General features: G+C 37.9%; 1 protein-coding gene and 1 long non-coding RNA gene across 5 annotated transcripts in view; one reads left to right on the top strand and one right to left on the bottom strand.

Annotated features, from left to right (window-relative positions):
- Window positions 1-14507, top strand: part of LOC109502784 — a 59566-nt gene extending 45059 nt beyond the window's left edge. Inside the window, exons 3-4 of the long non-coding RNA XR_002161624.3 lie at window positions 12231-12463; window positions 13884-14507. This is a non-coding gene — a long non-coding RNA (uncharacterized LOC109502784). The remainder of the gene's footprint in view (window positions 1-12230; window positions 12464-13883) is intronic.
- Window positions 1-18780, bottom strand: part of UIMC1 (ubiquitin interaction motif containing 1) — a 116984-nt gene that overhangs the window by 29689 nt on the left and 68515 nt on the right. For all 4 annotated transcript variants that reach the window (XM_023259245.2, XM_023259260.2, XM_023259248.2 and 1 more), the window contains 2 exons: window positions 16552-16655; window positions 11292-11442 (listed from right to left, as the gene is read on the bottom strand). In XM_023259245.2, coding sequence (XP_023115013.1) covers window positions 11292-11442; window positions 16552-16655 — 255 coding nt within the window. The remainder of the gene's footprint in view (window positions 1-11291; window positions 11443-16551; window positions 16656-18780) is intronic.

Raw genomic sequence — 18780 nt, 5'->3', positions numbered from 1 at the left:
TATATAAAAAAGAAAAAGTCAAACTTTATCTAATTAAAAAAAGCTTTTCGGGGCACATGGGTGGCTCACTCAGTTGAGCATCTGACTCTTGAGTTCAGCTCAGGTCATGATCTCACAGTTCCTGAGTTTGAGCCCCACATCGGGCTCTGTACTGACAGCACAGAGCCTGCTTGGGATATTCTCTCTCTCCCTCTCTCTGTAACCCTCCCCTACTCATGCCCGCTCTTTCTCTCTCAAAATAAATAAACATTTTTAAATTTTTTAATAGAAAATAAAAAAAGTTCTTCATTAGAGATGTTCAGGTCTTATGATTTTTGCTAAGCCACCCAAGTTAAGCCTAATTTTAGGCCTCAGTCCTTCTCTGTTAGCTCTGAGGCAAGTTTATAGCAAGGAATCTCACCTACACTCACCCACTTACTCACTATTATTTTTCGAGGAGACATCCATGAAAAGAAAATCCACTCCTGACAGTATCCTGACTCTAAGCCACACCTCTGTCTCCAGGCCCAAAGAGTACAGCTTCCCTAACTTCAGCTTCCCTAACTCTCCCACCATCTATTTCTTACTAGCTTATTCTTAACACCTTACAATTTTCCCTGCCTTTCATCTTCCCCTCTACCTGGCTTATGGACTATTCTTTAGGTATTGGCACACAGAAACAGACTTCAGAGAGACTACACAGACAAGACTAATATTCAATAACAGCAGCTACTATTTACTGAACACTTATTACATGCTAAACACAGTGCTAGGTACTTTGTAAAGTGTCTCTGATTCTCATGACAATCCTAATGATGTCAGACTAATTTTATAAACAAGACATCTGATCCTCAAAAGGGTAAGGTCATTTGTCAAATATTATCCAGCTGACAAGTATTAACAGTGGACATTTAAATTCAGATCTGCCTAGTTCCAAAGCCCATGTTTCTCCCACTCTATCATATTGCCAAAAATAAAATTTTGGCTATCCTCCCAGCTTCCACTCTTGTCCCCCACCTCAACAATCCATACATACAGCAACCAGGTGATCCTTTACTCAAATATTAATTCATTTTTTTTGCTCAAATCCCTCCAAAGGCTCCTCCTTTGCTCCAATTAAAAGCCAAAGTCCTTACTATGGCCTAAGAACCCTATGTGATCTGTCCACTTGTCCCCTCCCCAATTACCTCTCTAATTTCACTGTTTATCTTTCCCTCACTAACTCCACTCCAGCCACACTGGCTTGTCATTCTCTCATACACACCAAGCCTGTTCACAACCAAAAGTCTTCGTACTTACTGTTCCTTCTGCCTATAACACACTCTCCTCTCCACCTCGAAATCCCTCATTTCCTTTAGGTCTCTGTTCAGATGTCACCTCCTTGATGGGACCTTCCCTACCACCTATTCTAAATTGCTACCCCTTGACCTCAGTATTCTCCATTCTCTTCCTCTGCTTCCTCTTTTTCTCCAAAATACTTATCACCACTTAACATACTGGATGTTTACTTATTTACTGTCAGTATCCCACTGCTAAAATATAAGCTCCATGAGAACAGGGACTTTGTATATTCTGTTCACTGTATCTGGTACATAGCAGTTGCTTAGTAAATATTTACTAAGTAAATGGAGAGCTTTATTCTTCCTAAATGTTTTAATAAAAATGGTCTCAAACACATTTTCCAGAAAGCAAATACAAAAGCAACCTATCTTTGTTAGTCTAGATTAATTTAACAAATCTTCTCCCCTCAAACAATGCCTTTAAAGAACACTCCTTCTAGTTTTTCCAAACTTGTAGTAGCCATGTCATTGAGCAACAAACTGAGCAGACTGAGCCAACTTACTCAGAGTGTAGTATTATAATCAAATAAAACTTACAGCAAAGTTAATCAGACACATATTTAATGATATGCATAATTGTTATTGTGCTGCACGGTAACTAGGCATAAATGGTAGACACTTCATGTAAATGACTCTAATTACTATTTTTTTTACAGAGCCAAACCAAGCATGTCTGGGATCAGATTTAGGGGAAAACAGAAAGGAGGGGAGAGCTGAATACTTAATTCTGGGAGATAAGTCCTCTCTATTATTCCATCCCCTTAGGCATTGGGCGAATGGTCTCCCAGCCTGGGTTATGTGTTTTCAAGAGTAACTCTTTCCCTTCCATGGCAGGAGAGGGGCTCCCTTTTACCAAAAACTGGGCTGAGGGCCTGGCCTCTGTCTCCAGTCATAAAATGTTGAGAGGAACCAAAACAATCACTACTATCTCTGGCAAGGAAAACAGGGGCAGGCAAGATGGTGAAAAAAAAAAAAAAAGAAAAAAAAAAGCAAACAGACAGCAAAGTTATTGAGGACGTATAATATGCCAGGCACATGGCACAGTAGCAGGTGCTTTGCATAATTCCCCTAATTACTTTTCCATCCCACCTATATCCCCAAACTCTGTTCTTAAGACACAGGAATAAATCAAGAGTGGAATAGTTCCAGTGGGGACTCCCTGCTGCAAATTCTCTTATAGGGTCAGAGAGAGTAATTTAGGTTAGCAAGTTAACACTACTAGGAAGACTAAGTGGAAGCTGTTGTCTAGTGGCTGTTTCCCTTGCTTCCTTTTTTTTTTTTTTTTTTAATGTTTGTTTATTTTTAAGAAAGAGACAGAGGGAGACAGAGGATCTGAAGCAGGCTCAGAAGCAGGCTCTGCACTGTCAGTGCAGAGCCTGATATGGGGCTCAAACTCATGCACTACAAGATCATGACCTGAGCAGAAGTTGGACGCTTAACTGACTGAGCCACCCAGGCACCCCTCTTTCGCCTGCTTCCTTCTCTTATCTAACCTATAGGAAGATAAAGGGTCCCCTACTTTCCCATGGGTTTATCCAAACCTATTAGCCTTCCTAGCCCAGGTTAAACCAACCCTCTTTCTGAGATTTCATCCCTATTCACTGCAGCTCTCCATATTCCTATTGCACTTACAGTCAGAATCATTCATGTAGGGGTGCCTGGGTGGCTCATTCAATTAAGTGTCCGACTTCAGCTCAAGTCATGATCTCACAGTTCATGAGTTCAAGCCCTGCAACGGGCTCACTGCTGTTAGCTCAGAGCCTGCTTCATATCCTCTGTCCACCTCTCTCTCTGCCCCTCTCCTACTTGATCTCTCTCTCTCTTTCTCTCAAAAATAAACACACTTTAAAAAAAAATCACTCATACAGGTACATCATCATTCACTTTATGTCATCTTGTAATTAATTTCTTAGGTTAATCTTTATCTCCCCAATGACACTGCAAGCTCCTTAATGGCAGAAATGTCTCAAATGTCTTTAGTAACCCATGTTAAGTTCTAGCACCATTTAAAAAAAAAAAAAGTTCTGGGGCGCCAGGATGGCTCAGTCAGTTGAGCGTCCGACTTCAGCTCAGGTCATGATCTCTCAGTCTGTGAGTTCAAGCCCCGGGTCAGGCTCTGTGCTGACAGCTCAGAGCCTGGAGCCTGTTTCAGATTCTGTGTCTCCCCCTCTTTCTGCCCCTCCCCCGTTCATGCTCTGTCTCTCTCTCTCTCCCTGTCAAAAATAAACATTAAAAAAAATTTTTTTAAATAAAAAAAACAACCAAGCATAAATATTTCAATGAAATGAAGTTAAGGAAATAGGGGATAGAAAGTAATCAAATTTCTCACTGTAGGCACACAAGCTGGTGTTGATATTTACAGTATTCTACATTTCTCTTTATTATACTCCTCAGCTAATTTTTAAAACAAATTTCCCTTGAAAAAGAAAGTGTTACTGTTATTCAGGATATAGCAGACATCTTTAAATGGATATCTGAGACAGTTGGATCAGGGCTAAAAGACATACAGTGCCAATAACATACATACTTCCAATTTATCAGAAAACACACATATATCTACATCTGAAACAGTGCTCAAAACCAGAGAGTAAATCCCACTGAGCAGCATTCGACAGGGTCACTGACACTTGTCCCAGGGGAATAAAGAGAACCTGAAAGGATTCCCCTGAATGAACGACAATGCAAGTCTCAGTCTCCTTTGCCCACCTGATGGTGTCAGCTTCTCAACAAGTTCAATGACAACAACCTGGTTCTGGTGATATAAGTTGTGGTTCAGAAAACTTAAAAACAATGCTGAACTCATTTCAACAGTAAGATGAATTGTGAATTGCCCCACTAAACTCTAGTAAGGAAGAACAAGCTAAAAAGCAAGTATCATATAGCTGAAAGATGTCTTTGGACAGTAATGAATACCAAAGCCTGCTGTTTAAGCACAGACTATCAGAGTTCAGTCTGGGAGGTGTCAGCAAGAGCTACTTTATACTACCCTTTACCTAACAGCTCTGACCATAAAGTTATTTTTTCTACAGCTCAAGGTACAATCAATCAGCTTCTCAAACTCATTTATCTCTGGACCTCAATGCTGTGTAGGTTGTTGACTCAGATAATTAATACCAGCTGGATAAGCATGTTTGGTGAGATGTGCAAGATAGTTTCTTCCTTCTCCGGTCACCAGATGTCCAACCCCAGAGTTCTTTCGGTCACTGGAACTCTCTGCTAAAAACATCAGACTGAAGAGCTCTGTCAAATTAAAATTGCATCTAAAGCCCTAGTCCTTCAGTGTTCTACTAGAAGGTGATGATGATCAAATGTAGGTCTTCAACTTTCACTACATTTAAAAGATGACCATGCTATTATAATGATGCTTAAAAATGATGACAAAATCTCAAACCCAGTAATTCTACCAAGAATAGTAACAGCCAACTAAAAGTTCTTAAGTACTGGGGTGCCTGGGTGGCTCAATTGGTTAAGCCTCTGACTTTGGCTCAGGTCACAATCTCGCAGTTTTTGGGTTCAGACCCTGTGTCGGGCTCTGTGCTGGCACCTTGGAGCCTGGAGCCTGCTTCAGATTCTGTGTCTCCCTCTCTCTCTCTGCCATTCCTCTACTTGTGCTCTCTCTCAAAAATAAACAAACATTAAAAAAAAAATTGTTTTTAAGTTCTTAAGTTCTTACTCAATGTGCTAGGAATTGTACTATGCACTTTCCCTAAGATATCTCATTTAACCTTTAAAAAAATAAACAAGGTCATTACTGTTAATTTGAAAGCTGCATAAAAGGAAGATAGGAAATCAGCACAGAATCACACACTGCTAAGTGACAAAGATGGGATTCAATCTCAAAATAACTAGACTCTAGAGCCCATCTTTTTTTACTATCACCTGAGCTAGTGATATACATCCTTGGGCAATAACCCCAAAATACAGCAACAACTTCATGCATAATAGGCTCAACAACATGGTGACCTGAATCATGCTAAATGCATAACAGTTAAGTAAATGGAGGCAATTCAGATCACGGAATATTTAGCATTAAAAATATTTTTACAGGCACCTGGGTGGTTCAGTCAGTTAAGCATCTGACTTCAGCTCAGGTCATGATTTCATGGTCTGTGAGTTTGAGCCCCTCTTTGGGATCTCTGCTGTCAGCACAGAGCCTACTTCAGATTCTCTGTCCCCTTCTCTCTGTCCCTCCCCCACTCACATGTGCTCGCTCTCTCTCAAAGATAAATAAGCATTAAAAATTTATAGATTTTTTCTTTCAACAACCAGACCAAAACACACCTAGAGTCTGGCATCCTTTTATTATATTTTTTGTGTTGTTTTAATTTTTATTTTATTATTTTTTATTTTATTAATTTTCTTCCTCCAAAATGATGAAACGAAGGAATTCACCCCAAAAGAAAGAACAGGAAGAAATGACAGTCAGGAACTTAATCAACACAGATACAACCAAGATGTCTGAACCAGAATTTAGAATCACGATAATAATACTAGCTGGGGTTGAAAAAAGCACAGAATCCCTTTCTGCAGAGATAAAAGAAGTAAAATCTAGTTAGGATGAAATTAAAAACGCTATAACTGAGATGCAATCTCAAATGGCTGCCACAGTGGAAAGGATGGATGAAGCAGAGCAGCGAATCAGTAATGCAGAGGACAAACTTATGGAGAATAATGAAGCAGAAAAAAAGAGGGAGAGTAAGGCAAAAGAGTACAATATAAGAATTAGAGAATTCAGTGACTCATTAAAAAAGAATAACATCAGAATCATAGGGATCCCAGAAGATGAAGAGAGAGACAAAGGGGTAGAAGGTTTTTGTGAGCAAATCATAGCAGAAAACTTTCCTAACCTGGGGAAAGACACAGACATCAAAATCCAGGAAGCACAGAGAACTCCCATTGGATTCAACAAAAAACGACCATCAACAAGGCCTATCACAGTCAAATTCACAAAATACTCAGGCAAGGAAAGAATCATAAGAGTAGCAAGGGAAAAGAAGTCCTTAACCTACAAAGGAAGACAGATCAGGTTTGCAGCAGACCTATCCACAGAAACTTGGCAGCCCAGAAAGGAGTGGCAGGATATATTCAATGTGCTGAATCGGAAAAATATGCAGCCAAGAATTCTTTATCCAGCAAGGCTGTCATTCAAAACAGAGGGAGAGATAAAAAGTTTCCCAGACAAACAAAAACTAAGAAGTTCATGACCACTAAACCAGCCCTGCCAGAAATTTTAAGGGGGACTCTCTGAGGGGAGAAAAGATGAAACAAAACAAAAAATAACAAAAGCAACAAAGACTAGAAAGGACCAGAGAACACCACCAGAAACTCCAACTCTACAGGCAACACAATGGTAATAAATTCGTATCTTTAAGTACTCACTCTAAATGTCAACTGACTAAATGTTCCAATCAAAAGACATAGGGTAACAGAATGGATAAGAAAACAAGATCCATCTATATGCTATTTACAAGAGACCCATTTTACACCTAAAGACACCTTCAGATTGAAAGTAAGGGGATGGAGAACCATCTATCATGCTAATGGTTGCAAAAGAAAGCTGGAGCAGCCATACCTATATCAGACAATCTAGATTTTAAAATAAAGACAGTAACAAGAGATGAAGAAGGGCATTATATCATAATTAAGGGGTTTATCCAACAAGATCTAACAATTCTAAACATTTATGCCCCAAATGTGAGAGCACCCAAATATATAAATTAATCACAAACATACAGAAAAACTCATTGATAATAATACCATAAATAATATGGGACTTCAAGACCCCACTTACAACAATGGACAGATCATCTAAACAGAAAATCAACAAGGAAACAAAGGCTTTGCAGGATACACCGGACTGGATGGACTTAACAGATATATTCTACCAAACTTTTAAAGAGAGTTAACACCTATTCTTTTGAAGCTGTTCCAAAAAATAGAAATGGAAGGAAAACTTCCAAACTCATTCTATAAGGCCAGCATTACCTTGATTCCAAAACCCAGACAAAGACCTCACTAAAAAAGAGAACTACAGACCAGTTTCCCTGACGAACATGGATACAAAAATCCTCAACAAGATACACTAGCCAATGGGTTCCAACAATACACTAAAAGAATTATTCACCATGACCAAGTGAGATTTATACCTGGGATATAGGGCTGGTTCAATATGCACAAAACAATCAATGGGATACATCACATCAATAAAAGAAAGGACAAGAACCACATGATCCTATCAATAGATGCAGAGAAAGCATCTGACAAAACACAGCATCCTTTCTTGATAAAAGCCTTCTAGGGACAGAAAGATCATATCTCAATCATAAAAGCCATATATGAAAGACCCACCGCTAATATCATCCTCAATGGGGGAAAACTGAGAGCTTTCTCCCTAAGGTCGGGAACACAACAGGGATGTCCACTCTCACCACTGTTATTTAACATAGCATTGGAAGTCCTAGCCTCAGTAATCAGACAACATAAAAGAGTAAAAGGCATCCAAATTGGCAAGGAGGAAGCCAAACTTTCACTCTTTGCAGATGACATGATACTCTATATGGAAAACCCAAAAGATTCTACCAAAAAACTGCTAGAACTGATCCATGAATTCAGCAAAGTCACAAGATATAAAATCAATGCACAGAGATTGGTTGCATTTCTATACACCACTAATAAAGCAACAGAAAGAGAAATCAAAGAACCAATCCCATTTACAATTGCACCAAAACCATAAAATACCTAGGAATAAACCTAACCAAAGAGGTGAAAAATCTATACACTGAAAACTATAGAAAGGTTATGAAAGAAATTGAAGAAGACACAAAAAAATGGAAAAATATTCCATGCTCATGGATTGGAAGAACAAATACTGTTAAAAGGTCAATACTGCCCAAAGCAATCTACATATTCAATGTAATCTCTATCAAAATAGCACCAGCATTCTTCACAGAGCTAGAACAAAAAATCCTAAAATGTGTATGGAACCAGAAAAGACCCTGGATAGCCAAAGTAATGTTGAAAAAGAAAACCAGAGCTGGAGGTATCACCATCCTGGACTTCAAGATGTATAACAAAGCTGTAATCATCAAGACAGTACGATACTGGCACAAAAACAGACACATAGATCAATAGAACAGAAGACAGAACCCAAAAATGGACCCACAAATGTATGGCCAACTAATCTTTGACAAAGCAGGAAAGAATATCCAGTGGAATAAAGACAGTCTCTTCAGCAAATGGGTGTTGGGAAAACTGGACAGCAAAATGTAGATAAATGAACCTGGACCACTGTCTTATACCATATACAAAAATAAACTCAAAATGGATGAAAGATCTAAATGTAAGACAGGAAGCCATCATAATCCTTGAGGAAAAAGCAGGCAAAAACCTCTTTGACCTTGGCTGCAGCAACTTCTTACTCAACATGTCTCCAGAGGCAAGGGAAACCAAAACAAAAATGAACTATTGGGACCTCGTCAAAATAAAAAGTTTCTGCACAGCGAAGGAAACAATCAGCAAAACTAAAAGGCAACCAACAGAATGGGAGAAGATATTTGCAAATGACATATCAGATAAAGGGTTAGTATCCAAAATCTATAAAGAATTTAGCATACTCAACACCCAAAAAACAAATAATCCAGTGAAGAAATGGGCAAAAGACATGAATAGACACTTTTCCAAAGAAGACATCCAGATGGCCAACCAACACATGAAATGATGCTTAACATCACTCATCATCAGGGAAATACAAATCAAAACCACAATGAGATACCACTTCACACCAGTCAGAATGGCTAAAATTAACAACTCAAGCAACAAGAGATGTTGGTGAGGGTGCGGAGAAAGGAGATCCCTTTTGCACTGCTGGTGGGAATGCAAACTGGTGCAGCCACTCTGGAAAACAGTATGGAGGTTCCTCAAAAAGTTAAAAACAGAACTACTCTACGACCCAGCAACTGTACTAGGTATTTATCCAAGGGATACAGGCGTGTTGTTTTGAAGAGACACATGCACCTCGATGTTTATAGCGGCACTATCGACAGTAGCCAAAGTGTGGAAAGAGTTCAAATGTCCATCAACACATGAATGGATAAAGATGAGGTGTGTGTGTGTGTATATATATATATATATATATATATATATATACACACACACACACATATACAATGGAGTATTATTTGGCAATCAAAAAGAGTGAAATCTTGCCATTTGCAATTACGTGGATGGAACTAGAGGATATTATGCTAAGCAAAATTAGAGGAAGACAAATAGCATATGATTTCACTCATATGTGGAATTTAAGACACAAAAGGGATGAACATAAGGGAAGGGAAGCAAAAATGATATAAAAACAAGGAGGGGGACAAAACATAAGAGACTCTTAAGTACAGAGAACAAACTGAGGGTTGTTGAAGTGGTTGTGGGTGGGGGGATGGGCTAAATGGGTAAGGGGCATTAAGGATTACACTTGTTGGGATGAGCACTGGGTGTTATACATAGGGGATGAATCACTGGAATCTACTCCTAAAATCATTATTGCACTATATGCTAACTAACTTGGATGTAAATAAGTAAACAAATAAATTAATTAAGTTAAAAAATATATATATATACATATATACATATATACACACATGTAACTTTAGTGACATGGGGGAAATTTTATGCTAGTAAGTAGAAAAAGCAAAACAGAAAATTTTACAGATGGTGAGATGTCCACTATATAAAAAGCATATCTGTACATGGAAAGATCTAAATTTACTGCTAAATAAAAAAAGACAAGTTATAGAATAATATATATACTATAGCATGGTCCCATTTATGTAAGTAGTATGTGACTCATTTTAAGTATTTAATAAATATGGGGCACCTGGGTGGCTCAGTCGGTTAAGCTTCCAACTTCAGCTCAAGTCATGATCTTGTGATTCATGAGTTCGAGCCCCACCTCATGCTCTGTACTGACAGCTCAGGGCCTGGAGCCTGCTTTGGATTCCGTATCTCCCTCTCTCTCTGCCCCTCCCCTGTTCACACTCTGTCTCTCAAAAATGAATAAACATTAAAAAAAAAGTTTTAACAAATAAATATAAACAATTATTATTACAATGAACATGTACGACTTTATAATCAGAAAAACCTACAAATTTATTTAATTATAAGTTTGTAAGTTTAGGTACTTCCTTACATAATAAATAAAAAGTGTGTTATATCGGAAAAATTAAATAACATGTGCCTTTCTTTCCTGGAATTCCTACCTTATAAAATACTTCACAATTATACAATTTCAGACTAAATACTTCCAAGTTATGGGAATCAAGTGGGACTAAGAAGTGCAACACGCTTAAGGAAAGGCAGGATTGGGGATGGTAATGGACTGTGATCAACAAGCACATTCTCTTGGTCAATATCTCACACTGCACCAAAACTAAGGTTTTTGATGTAGTCTTCAAGAGGTAACCAACGGTTCCAGGGTGATACAGCAGAGACATATAGCACATGAACAGAAATGGGGGATACTTTTTGGCTTCTGTTTTTAGTTAGAATTTCTACACACATAAATAAACCCCACAAGGGATTTATTTTGAATTAAAAAAAAAAAAACAGGCAACTCTTATAACATTGTGTAAATTACACTTCAATTTGGAAAAAAAACAGGCAACCCTAGAACTTAATTCCTCAAGCTCCATGGAATCTCAATATTTGAAATAAAAGATGAAATGGAAGGTCCACAGCATCACACTGATTTTTGGCCCACCTATACCAAGATGAAAGATTTTTTCCCTCCCTTTCTCCTAAGTATGTGCAACAAAAGAGCATACCTGCCAAAGAAATAAAGAACAGATATGGGAAAGAGAAAAAGACAAACCCAACAACTTTAACTTTGAGGAAGAGTGGTCTGTTTTTCCTGTACTGTATTATAGAGGATTACAAAACTATCATGCAAAGAAAAGTTTGATAAATCCTGGTAAGTCTTACCTGTACTTGGCCCTATTCCATTGCAGTACATGGCATGTCGCTCAATCTTTGTGGGTGGAAAGTCTTGGTCACATAGTGGGCAGGACACCTGGGTACTGGATGAGACAGTAGAAATAGCTATTTCCTTCTCAGCATTTTCCCTGTTATCAACCTGAAGAAAATAACAAATGGCAACTATAATAACTTTACTTTATAATACATCTTTTCCTTCAAAGAACTGCAAGAGAGTCCATCCCATATTTCATTTACTTTCTAAGAAAATACCAATCAGTTTGCCAAATTCAGGTCTGAAGATTGGGAGATACACTAATATAGTTAATACTTATTCAGTGCCCGCATACTATATGCTAAGCACTCTGCATGTAATACTCACTTAAGCCTCATAGCAATCTTACAAAGGTATTAACATCATCTTTCTTACACATGAAGAAAGCACTGTCCAAAACAGTAAAGCAACTTGCCCAAAGTTAGAGAACAAATAAGAGGCAGAGCTGAAATTCAAATCAAGGACTATTTGGCTGCAAAATCTGAGGGCATTCTCTCTCTCATGCTCTTAAGTCAGTATGCTTATCAACAGCATCTCAAAGAAACTTTTTCAATGTCATAAAGAACTGTGAGCATTGCAAGTGACTTCAGACATAAGGAGTTAGGAAAGGAGAGTTCTAAGCAAAAGGAGCATAACTAAAATTTAAGAGCTAGGCCTCACCTTAGACCAGTAAGATATACCACCTCTTCTGTTTTATCTGTGACTTCTGGATCAAAAGTGGAAATAGAACTAAGACCCAAATATTTAAGAATGGTCAAATAAAAGTCATTAAGACAATTCTGCCAAAGTCATTCTTATACCTTCTCTCTCTTATTCCTCTCAGTGTTTTATAATCACCATTTTTCCTACAGTTGCCAGTGTCTCTGAGAGGCAGTTTTATTTTACCTTTACAGGTCAGATCCAAGAACTCTGCAGCGATTAATTCAACAGTATGCGTGAGCACTGCAGCACTACTACCTAACACTTGCTTCAAAGGACAGCATGTCCTAACCAATCAATGTGAAACTGTCCTGCATAGCCAGCCACTGCTTCCACTTAAGAGCAAGGAACACCTGGGCTGTTATTATGCCTTACTATGGGAAAAAAAATAAACCCTCTTCTGGTACAAGGACCAAAACTGCAACAGGTAGATAATTTGAGCTCCGAGGCAACTGGGTTTTTGTTTTGTTTTGTTTTGTTTTGTTTTGTTTTGTTTTGTTTTGATTTGATTTAGGCCACCCTTAAAATCTACTGCCTGTGAATGAGATCCAACAGAGGGAAACAGGCCATCTAAATACCAAGTCAAACAGTTTCTACAATTGCCAGAAAATGTTGTTTTCAACACACCTGCCTTTTACTTGAAAAGACATACTGTGAAAGGGTGAAAAAAGAAACAAGAAAAAGAACTAACAGTGGTTGAGTTCATATTCTATACTAGGCCTGGGCAAGGATTTTCCATACCTGTCTCTCACAACCCAACTGGCAGAGGTATCACTAGCTCCAGGATTACAGAAGAGGAAATTGAGATTTGTTTGAAAGATAAAGTAACCTGCTTGCTGATCACAAAGTTAGGAAGTGGCCAATCTAGACCTGAACCCAGGCTTGTGTGGCATCAAAACTTTAGTATTTCCATTATACCATATTTTGGCAAAAGCAAAAAGCATCCCCTCTACTTTGTTTCTGGAAGCTGACCCTGCCAACTATTGGGAGATGATCTGGTTCTATTATTCTTCTCTAAAAGGTGGGGAGAACCAACTGTGTCTGGAAGTTCTGGATGTCATTTATTCCAAGCTTAGTCACTTAGCTTCTCAGAAACCCTCTGTTCATAAATCTTACACTGAAAAGTTGTCTTATGCATGCAAAGCCATTTGAACAGAAGGGAGAAAAATCAATATACCCTAAAACTTGCAAGTAGTTTTGAGTTACTGAAAGTTAATGGCAATTGAGTAGTTACTTGGCATTCTAAAGTTCACTAAGCACAGAAATGTTATATGACATGAATGTCACTGGTGCTCACACCCAGCACTAACACTCCTTTGTATTCATCACCAGCTCTGTAAAATGCACAGAATGTACCTTCAACTATTAATGTATTCAAGAAGGAGTAGTCTATTATTGTCTTATTGTGAATACAATACCATTTCCAATCACATTCATAGGCAACCCAGAAGGTTTCTGAACATTTTTATATAAAGGAAGATTTTTTTCAGCACCATTTAAAAGTTCTATTTAAATATTAACTACAATGGAGGAATCTCAAGAGGAAAACATATAAGCGAGGCAGGTTTTTATTAGGGCTGTGTAGTCAGGGATTCAGTCTCTGAAGAGCTGCCTCTACTCCTTTTAAAATACTACCCAGTCATTTCTCAAATAAGGTACTTGGACACTGAATCTTGATCACTTAAAGGTTAGCCCTTACCTTCTGGCCTCAAAAGAAATCTCACTTCAAGAAATGAACCAAGTGAAAATAAAAGTACGTCCTACAAGTCACCAACCCCCTCCCACTCCCCCATCCAGTTTATCTAAACAGAAAGCTGTTTAGTTAGATCTTTCCCCTCTTTCCATAGGACTCAACACAGTTTACTTAAAAACCAACTGACTACACCAACTGTTTGATGCTGAGTAACTTCTATTAACATTTCTGAGAAAAGACTATCTGAAACTCCAACCAAGGGGTTCTCTCAGGCAAGATATTCAGAAAATACTATTTCCAAAGGAACCTGACCACTGCAAGAAGTCAAATCAAGGATTACAGTTCTGCCGTGGTATTCCAAATAAATACTTTTGAGCAATTCTCTGTCATTAGTAAGTTAGTATCCCTGAACAGCCACAATATATTACAAAGCAGTAAAATAATAACTGGTTCCACATACATACTTCTACTTGTGCCAAATCTCTACTATGTGTTTTATATTCTTTATCTAATTTAATCTTCAGAGCAACCCAGTAAAATAGGTTCTTTTTTGTCTCCATTTTACATATGAAGAACTGAAATTCAAAAAAGCATTCTTCTTCTATGTTCCCCTAATGCTCTGGGCATCTCTATCATTACGTTTGTCAGACCACATTAAAATTATCTATGTGTCTATCGCCTCCTTTACCACCAGGACCCTTTGAGAGAAGCGACTGTTTTTTTGTTGTTGTTGTTTTATCTTTGTATCTCAAGAGTCTAAAACAATGACTGGCACACAGTACACAAACTATAGTATCTGTCAAATATATGAAATGAATAAAACAATTAAGTCCAATGCTCAAAGCTCCTTGCACTACACCATACCACCTTCCAATAAACAAGAAATTTTAGGACAAATGAACCTCTACACAGATTCTAAGAGTAAGGGACCACACCCATTCTGATACTATCTTTGTGCTCATAAAATGTTCAGATTCTACCTTTCTAATAAGCAACTTGTAACTAGTAAATGATTGGGTAAAAACTACAGTATCTCTAACATTTTTTAATAGAAATTTTTAACACTATTTATAGACATCTATAGATACCAGCAAACAGCAACACCGAAAAGAGGACATCCGATGTAAGAAAGGCCATACACACACCTCTATCCATTTGATGTGTAGCGGTGCAGACTATAAATCCTAAATAGGGGTTGCGCTCTTTGCCCCAAAGAACAGTCTCCTTTGCAGTCACAGGTGGATAAGAAATCAGCCTTGATAAACAAAAGGACTGTAGGGCTTCTTCTGTAGTTAAAATGACTCTGTTAGTATCACTCTGTTCTCCATCCCTATTTACAAGGTTCTGGTCCCTCCCTGGGAAGCCATTTTGACATTCTCTAGCAGGATCTGTCCTTAGGTCACTCTGTTGCAGAGATTGTCACCATCTTCCCTACCACCACTAGCATCAGGGAATCTTTGTCAGGTGTGACAGATCAGGTTGCAGGGAACCACACAGTGTGCATGATTCATGAAAGCAGAATTTCTACCCAGTTACCTGCAATGAAGAGACCAGGGAAGGGATCTACCTTCTATTGTAAAAACTGTTTTCAAAAGACCTAGACTATAAAAAGGAGTAAGAGAATGAAACTTTTTTTTTTTTTTTAATGCTCAGGATAAGATAGCATACACAAATGTAACCAAAATATTTATCCATAGAAAAATTAGTTTAATTCTCAGGGTGCTTTTCAGAGCAACAGATTTTAAAGATTCTAAAATTTTTTAAATTCTTGGTAAATTACTTCATCAGACTCAATATGAAAAATATATACTGAAAATCTTAATTAGAAGTATGAACTTGTAGGGCATCTGGGTGGCTCAGTTGGTTGAGCGTCCAACTCTTGATTTTGGCTCAGGTCATGATCCCAGGGTTGTGGGACTGACCCCCACATCAACCTTAACACTGAGTGCGAAGCCTGCTTAAGAGTCTCTCTCTCCCTCTCTCTCTCTCTCTCTCTCTCTCCCCCTCTCTCTCTCTCTCTTTCTGCCCCACCCCCTGCCCCATTTATGTGCTAGCTCTCTCTCTCTTAAAATAATAATAGTAATAAAAGAAGGATGAACTTGTATCATTCATCTCTAGGGCCGATACCAGATATGTGAAGTTAGGAAATTTAATACAGCAAATAAAGATTTGCTTATTTTTTCATGCTGCTATCCTGATTTTGCATTTCTTTTTTCTTTTTAAAGTTTATTTATTCTTTTTGAGAGAGAGAGAGAGAGAGCGCGCGCGCGAGCAGAACCCTGATGCAGGGCTCAAACTCACGAGCCATGAGGTCATGACCTGAGCCAAAATCAAAAGTCAGACACTTAACTGACTGAGCCACTCAGGTGCCCCCTGACTTTGCATTTCTGATCACATCTAGAAATGAGGGCTGAAAGTTACATCATAATATAAATACAGTGACTTTTTCTAAGATTGTTCATTTCTGTTACTTATCAGTAATTTAATAGAAATATCCCAGACTTTGGAGATAAATCGGTGTTTAAATTCTAGTTTTACCATTATTAACATCTTGAATATGAGCAAATGACTTAAACATTCTAAGCCTCTGTTTCCCCCATCTGTAATAGAAAATAATAAAGCATATTAAGAAATCAAGAAATGGTGACTACTCCTATTTTAAAACAGTGCTGAACTGAAGTGTAAGAATCTCCCTCTGACGTAAGTATCCCCAAAACTACAACTTTCTGTCACCTAAATCTTTCCAGCCAAGTCAATGCTGCATCATAGAGAGGACTAGCCGGAAAAAGAAAACACTAAGAAAAATTATACAGAATATTCACCTCCTTATCTGCCATTATTATTCTTACTTCATCCAGGATCTCTCTGCTACCTGAAGAGACTTCTTTTTCAAGGTCAAAAGTTTCAGAAGAACTTAGCTGTGTCTCTGTAATTTAAAAAGTTAAAAAGTCATTAATTTCCATTTTATATTTTCATACTTAAAAAAACAAACACCTGGGGCGCCTGGGTGGCTCAGTCGGTTGGGCATCCGACTTCGGCTCAGGTCATGATCTCATGGTCCGTGAGTTCAAGCCCCGCGTTGGGCTCTGTGCTGACAGCTCAGAGCCCGGAGCCTGTTTCGGATTCTGTGTCTCCCTCTCTCTCTGACCCTCCCCCGTTCATGCTGTCTCTCCCTGTCTCAAAAATAAATAAACGTTAAAAAAATTAAAAAAAAAAAAACAAAAAAACACCTATTTCCCCTTAAGCTTAGGGTATAATACCGCAGTGGTAATACAGATCTAGTTTGTTTCTTCTTAAAGCTTTATTTTTATTTTTATTTATTTATTTATTTATTTTAACGTTTATTTATTTTTGAGACAGAGAGAGACAGAGCATGAACGGGGGAGGGTCAGAGAGAGGGAGACACAGAATCCGAAACAGGCTCCAGGCTCTGAGCTGTCAGCACAGAGCCTGACGCGGGGCTCAAACTCACCGACTGCGAGATCATGACCTGAGCCGAAGTCGGCCACTTAACCGACTGAGCCACCCAGGTGCCCCTCTACTTAAAGCTTTATTGAGGCACAATTTACATAAAACAATTCACCAATTCTCAGTATACAGTTTGATGAGTTTTGGCAAATGTATACAATTTATACATGGTATCATTTATACCATGTAACCACCAAAATCAAGATATAAAGCATTTCTAAGCACCCAAAAAGTTCTTATGTACCCCTTTGCAGTGAATTCCCCACTGCTTGGCTCCTTGCAATGACCAATCTACTTTACAATCCTATAGTTTTCCCTTTTCTAGAATGTCACATAAATGAAATCCTACAGTATGCCATCTTTTGTGTCTGACTTCTTTCATTTAGTATAATGTGTTTGAAAAGCATTCATTTTGTTACTATCAGTAGTTCATTCCGGTTTACTACTGAGTAGTAGTATTCCACTGTATGGATGTATCACAATTTGTTTATCCATTCACCAGTTAATCCACCTGGCTTCTTTTCAGCATAGTTCTGTTTTTAAAATATATTTATTTTGACAGAAAACAAAAAATTGCCAATGTTAGTTCTAAGGTTAAAGGGATGATTAGAGAAGACAAAAATTGGGAGCAAAAACAGAAAAGACATTCTAGGCAAAAATATGCCTTTCTTTAATATATTTTTTAGGCAGCATCTATTTGTTCAACATTAACTCAACAAATATTTATGAACAACAAGTTCCAGGCACTGTATAGGCTATAAGCAACATGGAGATATAAGATGGGGTCCCTCATAGTCTAGTTCAGGAGTCAGCAAACTATAGCTCATGGGCCAAAATCAGCCAGCCTCCTGTTTTTGTAAATAAAGTTTTATTGGAATACAGCCACACACATTCTTCTTTGTATTTTATGGTTCCTTTTGTGCTAAAATGGTAGTACTGAGTAGTTTCAATGGCAGAGATGAGTAGTTTATCCCATAAAGCCTAAAATATCTCTCTAGTCTTTTGCAGAAAAAGTCTGCCAACCTCTGGTGGAGACACTTATCACTTAATATAACAAAATAACAGTACCTCTATGTCAAAAAAGGACAACAAATCTGAAAAAGAAACTTATCCCAGAATACAAATCCAGTAAGTTCTCTCTTATCTACACTGCAAGCACTGTACATCTAACTGATACTTATGTTCTTCACAAATATAATGGCCAATATTGGGCAAATAAAGTACCTATAAAATACTGAGGTTATCTTCTCAATCATCAAAGAGGGATTAAACACATTTCTAGTGTTAACTATACTTCTATACCTTATAATTTTTCTCTGAAAAATGAATATGCATGAACACACACACAGATTTTATTACCTTCATGGGAAAAGGCTTACAGTGCATAAACTTCAAAGTCTTCTTTGTCAGGACCCCCCTCTACTTGCTAGATGAGATGCTGCCCGATTCATGCATTGTTTAATAAAACCAAAAAAAAAAAAAGAAAAGAAAAAAAAAAAGAAAGAAAGAAACTTCTTTGCCAAGTTTCCTTGAGAGTACCAAAAAAGACATTCGGTCTGCTAAAAAAAAATCAGAGCTACTCA

This window comes from Felis catus, chromosome A1, assembly GCF_018350175.1.
Source record: "Felis catus isolate Fca126 chromosome A1, F.catus_Fca126_mat1.0, whole genome shotgun sequence".
In the NCBI taxonomy this organism is placed as follows: domain Eukaryota; kingdom Metazoa; phylum Chordata; class Mammalia; order Carnivora; family Felidae; genus Felis; species Felis catus.
The sequence above is the reverse complement of the archived record's forward strand: the minus strand, read 5'-3'. Positions and strand labels throughout refer to the sequence as shown.